We start from the raw sequence: 5,394 nt of genomic DNA, 5'->3' as shown, positions 1-5,394 counted from the left end.
AAAAAAAAAAAAAAAAAAAAGAGACCTGAAGTATTTGCTGTCAGAATATAGGGAAACTTTGGAGAGCTAAATGGGTTAAGATCTTTAGGATGTTTTGCTAACCCCCACCCTTACCTCCTCAGTGGCCAGCTTTAGTTACTTTGTTAAAGTTTCATGGTTGGCAGATTTACGTTTCTTCAGAGTTTGACACTAGGTTGAGGTTGGCCATGAACTAATACAATTATATCTCAGTTACACGATTATTTGCGCTCCTTAAGTGTCTCCACCCTCATGTTAACTGACATCTGCCCGAAATTCATTCATCTAATACATATTTGAGTGGCTTCCCCTCTTTCCGTTTGCTGGACAGCCCATCATTTTCCAAAGTCAGCCCCTAAACTCTTCTATGAGTTTCCTGACAACTCAACACAAAAATTCACCCCTCCCTTTTTTGCGTGCAACCCCGCCTCTGTTAATCGTTTGGCTGTCATTCCTCTTGTATAGCGCTCGTTGCAATCAGGACTGGTGCTCTACATATTTGCTAGCTCGGTGTATGGCACGAAGTAGATGCTCAGTAAATGTTGATTGAACGTATCCCGTGCATCTCGGTGACATCACATCCTGCGTGCCGTGGCGTCATTCTCCATTCCTTGACTGCGGTAGGCGCAGATCCGGAGGGTTTAAGTGGTTGTTTATAACGTGCACCCAACATATCCAACGCAGGCTGTGGTTTCAGACCGCCCACAAGAAGCGCGGATGGTGGGAGTGCGGTCTCGAGGTCGGCTGGCAGCTGGGAGACTCCGGCTCCGGGCGGAAACACGCTGCCTGGGAGGCGCTGGCGCCTAGTGATTCTGGGAATAGAAGGTGCGAGGGAGGGAGCTGGCAGCTCTCTTATCGCGGTGTTTCCTCTCTTTCTCTTCACTCCTGGGGGGAGCTCTCGCGAGAGGAGCAAGAGGAAGATGGCCGTGCCCTGTTTTTCGGTGTGAGGCGGCGACGGCAGCTGTTACGGCGAGGCTGAGATCCTGATGTCGTGGGCACCTGAGCTCTAGCTCCCCCCAGCGAGCGCGCGTCCCTTCGTGCCTAGGCGAGAGCCGACTCTTCCCCGGGAGATGCGTTTGTCCCAGGCTCGGGGGCGCAGTGGGAGTTCATGCTGCGCTGGAGGCTCCTGGCCACCGCTCTAATCGCCTTGGGCCGCCGCAGCGCCAGCTCCGTCGCCAGCGGTGAGCCGCCCGATTCCCCGCCTTGCCCCTGGCGGCGGCGATGACCGGGGAGAAGATCCGCTCACTGCGGAGGGACCACAAGCCCAGCAAAGAAGAAGGGGACCTGCTGGAGCCCGGGGATGAGGAAGCGGCGGCTGCCCTTGGCGGCACCTTTACCAGAAGCAGGATTGGCAAGGGCGGCAAATCTTGTCATAAGATCTTCAGTAACCATCACCACCGGCTGCAGCTGAAGGCAGCTCCGTCCTCCTCCAATCCCCCCGGCGCCCCGGCTCTGCCGCTGCACAATTCCTCCGTGACTGCCACCTCCCAGTCCCCGGCCCTTCTGGCCGGCACCAACCCCGTTGCTGTCGTCGCGGATGCAGGCAGTTGCCCTGCACACTACCCAGTGCACGAGTGCGTCTTCAAGGGGGATGTGAGGAGACTTTCCTCTCTCATCCGCACGCACAATATCGGGCAGAAAGATAATCACGGTGAGGAGTGCTAGCCCCTCTCCACCTCTCTCCTTCCCGGAGCCTAGGGTGTGCCTCCCCAGGCTTCTGGAATCCTGGGCCCCCCGTCCAGCAGACTCTTCTTTCCTCTCCTTTGCCCATCATCCGGGCCATTCGGTAAATCATGACCGACTCAGTAATAGCGTGCCAGGGGTCAGGGGGTTGGTTCTTGTGGGTGCAAAGGAATGTATCCTCCTTGCCCACTTTAAAGTTTCTCGTGAGAAGCTGTTTTGTTTGAGACAGGCCTTCGATTTGCTGATTCTGGACTGCCAGAAATTTTAGGTTGCCTCTCACCCAACCTGGTTTTCTCCTTTTGTTTATGGAGCTATGTATTTTTTATTTCTCTTCCCTTCCCCCCACCTTGGCATTTTAAATTTTGAACACATAAATTGCCCTCCTCCCTTCATTACTCACAACAGATCCCATCTTGACCGCAACTGGTTGTGATTCTGCCAGCCATCAGGTTGTTTCTTTTTTGTCTGCTTTCAGTAAACTTAGAATGTTTGATTTCTGAAAGCCACACGGTAGAAGTTTGTTGGTATTTGATACCTAGAATAGTTAGACTTCTCAACAGCCGGGTTTTGTTGGAGTAGAGATTTGATTTTTTGCTTGTTTTAAGTAGATAATTGCTAATAGTAATGTCTCATCTTGATGACTGTGACTAAAGATAGAATTGTGATTTTCATAGTAATTTTATCTTAGTCTATATTAACCATTTCTTTTTGCCTTGTAAGCTGAATTTTTTGTTTAATTCTAAAAAATCGTGTGACTGAGTTAACTTTTAAGCAGCAGTAAATTTATTAATGAAAACTAATGTGAACACTGACATTTTAACATTTAATAGGCCGTTTTAAACTGGGTAGTTGGCACATATTGTTGATCGCTCTGCTTTTAATATGAAAAGTGTATACATTCGGTTAGAACACGCTCAACGAACTTTGTGCTCAAAATGATATACATATCAATGAAATATTTGCCTGTGAAATAAGCTCCTTTAATTCCATCGGGTTGTAGGCTTTTAAGGACAAAAATTCAGATAAAAAAAGAGTAAGGTTTCTCTTGGCTGTATAATTCTCTAACAACTGCATTTGTTTTCCGAATTTACAATGTTGTAATGTAATGAAATCACCACCTATCATTTATCGTAAATCCCCAAAAAAGTATCTTAAAGTTGCAGCCAGTTTTTCATTCCTACATTTAAATTACTTAATCATTTTGCTATTATAGTAGAAGCATAATGTTGTTTGTTGATGATGGTAATTATATTCTAACCCTTTGGAAAACAGTTGTTAGTGGCAGATGGGTTGTAGCTTCAGTTTATTAGTCAATTATTAGGAAGTTTTTCAAATTTGGTCTACATAGTAGCCATAGTTACATTACCTTGAAATATCCCTGAAACAGGTAAAAGGTTTGAGAGTTAACTCCCTTTGAAATAAGAGATGGATGAGTATCACTGAAGGTATTGAATTACAGAATTATTGGGCTTCCATGTCTTCAACCCAACATTTAGGAGTACATTTGTCTAAGTTCAAATTCTGTTCAAAGTAATTAGAATCCTATATACTCTTAAACTCTTGTCCTTGGCCCACTGAAACTCACTTTTTTAAAGTTTTTTATTGTGTGTAGCTGACCTTATATCATTGATGTTTCTGATTAATGTAACCAGTGGTTCACATACCTGGGGTAAATATAATTGTTTTCCCCCCTGCAATGTGTACATGCTCATCTCCTACAGTGAGGCGTCCTAGGAACAGTGGCTTCAATTTAATGTGCTTCTTATTTAGTCTTTTTTTCTCCCATGGCCTCATAAATTTTTCTGATACATTACTACTTTTACTCTTGATGTTTTACTAACCTGGATGCTTTTAGATTTTTAGGATGTTTTTCCTTTAAAATTATAGAAGATAAATACTTATAAAATCACTTAAACAAAAGCAAGCTGGGATAGGTGCGGTGGCTCACACCTGTAATCCCAGCAGTTTGGGAGGCCAAGGTGGATGGATTACCTGAGGTCAGGAGTTCAAGACCAGCCTGACCAACATAGTGAAAACTCGTCTCTACTGAAAATACGAAAATTAGCCTGGCATGGTGGTGCATGCCTGTAATCCCAGCTACTTGGGACGCTGAGGCAGGAGGATCACTTGAACCCGGGAGGCGGAGGTTGCAGTGAGCTGAGATCGTACCATTGCACTTCAGCCTGGGTAACAGAGACTCTGTCTCAAAAATAAAAATAAAAATAAAAAATAAATAAATAAATAAAAGCTGTATATTCTCTTTGGATTGCTTTAATATAAGTGCATAGCAGAATAACACACTCATACAGGTACATAGCAGAGCCAGACAATTATACCATGTATTACATAGTTTTATGTTCATCATAAGGATTCCTTTCCCGACATGGTGACAGTGATGATTATTGTCCTTATTATAGATACAATTTATCCAGTAGGTCAGCAGGGTGCTAATTGTTTACATACATTGTAACATTGAATCCTCACAGCAGCCCTGCCAAGGAGTGCAGTGGAATCATCTCGTCTTGCTGTGGTCTCAGCCTCCCAGGTTCAAGCGCTTCTTCTGCCTCAGCCTCCTGAGCAGCTGGGACCACAGGCGTGTGCCACCATGCCCGGCTAATTTTTGTGTTTTTAGTAGAGACTGGGTTTCACCGTGTTGGCCAGGCCGATGTAAAACTCCTGGCCTCAGGTAATCCACCCACCTCGGCCTTCCGAAGTGCTGGGATTACAGGCATGAGCCACCGCGTCCAGCCCAAAGCAGATAGTTTTATACTCATTTTAAAAATAAGAAAAGTAAAGCCTAGAGAGGCAAGGAAACGTCACTAAAGTTACATAGTATAAATCTCAAAGCTATGAATCATAACAAGGACTCCAAAGCATATCACGAACCTCTTTGTAAGTGTTTCTATTGATTGGGACCCACTATATTGCAAGGAAGTCAATTCTCATAATGTGCATTTGGTGTTTTAGAGCAAAGTTCTTTAATATATTTTTTTCTCATTCCTTACAAGAGTTTTGTAAAGAGATTCTACCATTGGACATCTCAGGTTTTTCTGTGGAGCCCAGATCTCAGCCCTGTTTGCTACTTCTTTTTTATATAATGGCCCAAATAAATGGGCTACTTTGTCCACATTGATAGCCCTTTAGATATTTGGCAAGATTACCTTCAGGTTCAATATTCCTAACTTTTGTATCTATTCCTCGTCACATTGTTTGTAAAGTATTTAGAATAGTCCCTGAAACATAGTAAATACTATATGTGTGTTAAATAAGTAAATGAAAATCTTCCTCATTGTTTAGTAGAACTTGTTTGTTAATTCTTCCCGTAGAAGATGGTGCTCAGAACTAACCTTATTGCTGGAGATATATTAGCCTCGTGAGCAAAGACAACAGGGAGACTATAATGCTGTAAAGCAGCACACAGTTATGCAGTGCAAGAGTATGTTAATTAATTAATTTATTTTTTGTGATGGAATCTCACTGTGTCACCCAAGCTGAAGTGCAGTGGTGCAATCTTGGCTCTCTGCAGCCTCCATCTCCTGGGTTCAAGCAATTCTCCTGTCTCAGCCTCCTGAGTAGCTAGGACTACAGGCATGCACCACCACACTGGCTAATTTTTGTATTTTTGTATTTTTAGTAGAGACAGGGTTTCACCATGTTGGCCAGGCTGGTCTGGAACTCCTGACCTCAAGTGAT

General features: G+C 44.2%; 2 protein-coding genes across 3 annotated transcripts in view; one reads left to right on the top strand and one right to left on the bottom strand.

The window, feature by feature from the left end:
- Nucleotides 1–262: 262 nt before the first annotated feature.
- On the bottom strand, nucleotides 263–829 carry HHLA3 (HERV-H LTR-associating 3). Its single transcript, XM_011936902.1, is given in 3 exon segments — nucleotides 263–531; nucleotides 533–571; nucleotides 573–829. Coding segments are annotated over 3 exon segments (180 nt in total). The 5' UTR covers nucleotides 692–829; the 3' UTR covers nucleotides 263–509.
- Nucleotides 830–855: 26 nt separating this feature from the next.
- The window catches only part of ANKRD13C (ankyrin repeat domain 13C), a 90,537-nt gene continuing 85,998 nt past the window's right edge, over nucleotides 856–5,394 (top strand). For both annotated transcript variants that reach the window (XM_011936901.1, XM_011936900.1), the window contains exon 1: nucleotides 856–1,669. In XM_011936901.1, coding sequence (XP_011792291.1) covers nucleotides 1,240–1,669 — 430 coding nt within the window. In that variant the 5' untranslated portion in view covers nucleotides 856–1,239. The remainder of the gene's footprint in view (nucleotides 1,670–5,394) is intronic.

The sequence above is a fragment of the Colobus angolensis genome, unplaced genomic scaffold (genome assembly GCF_000951035.1).
Source record: "Colobus angolensis palliatus isolate OR3802 unplaced genomic scaffold, Cang.pa_1.0 Scaffold158, whole genome shotgun sequence".
Taxonomy (NCBI): Eukaryota; Metazoa; Chordata; class Mammalia; order Primates; family Cercopithecidae; genus Colobus; species Colobus angolensis.
This window is presented reverse-complemented; position numbering and strand designations above follow the sequence as displayed.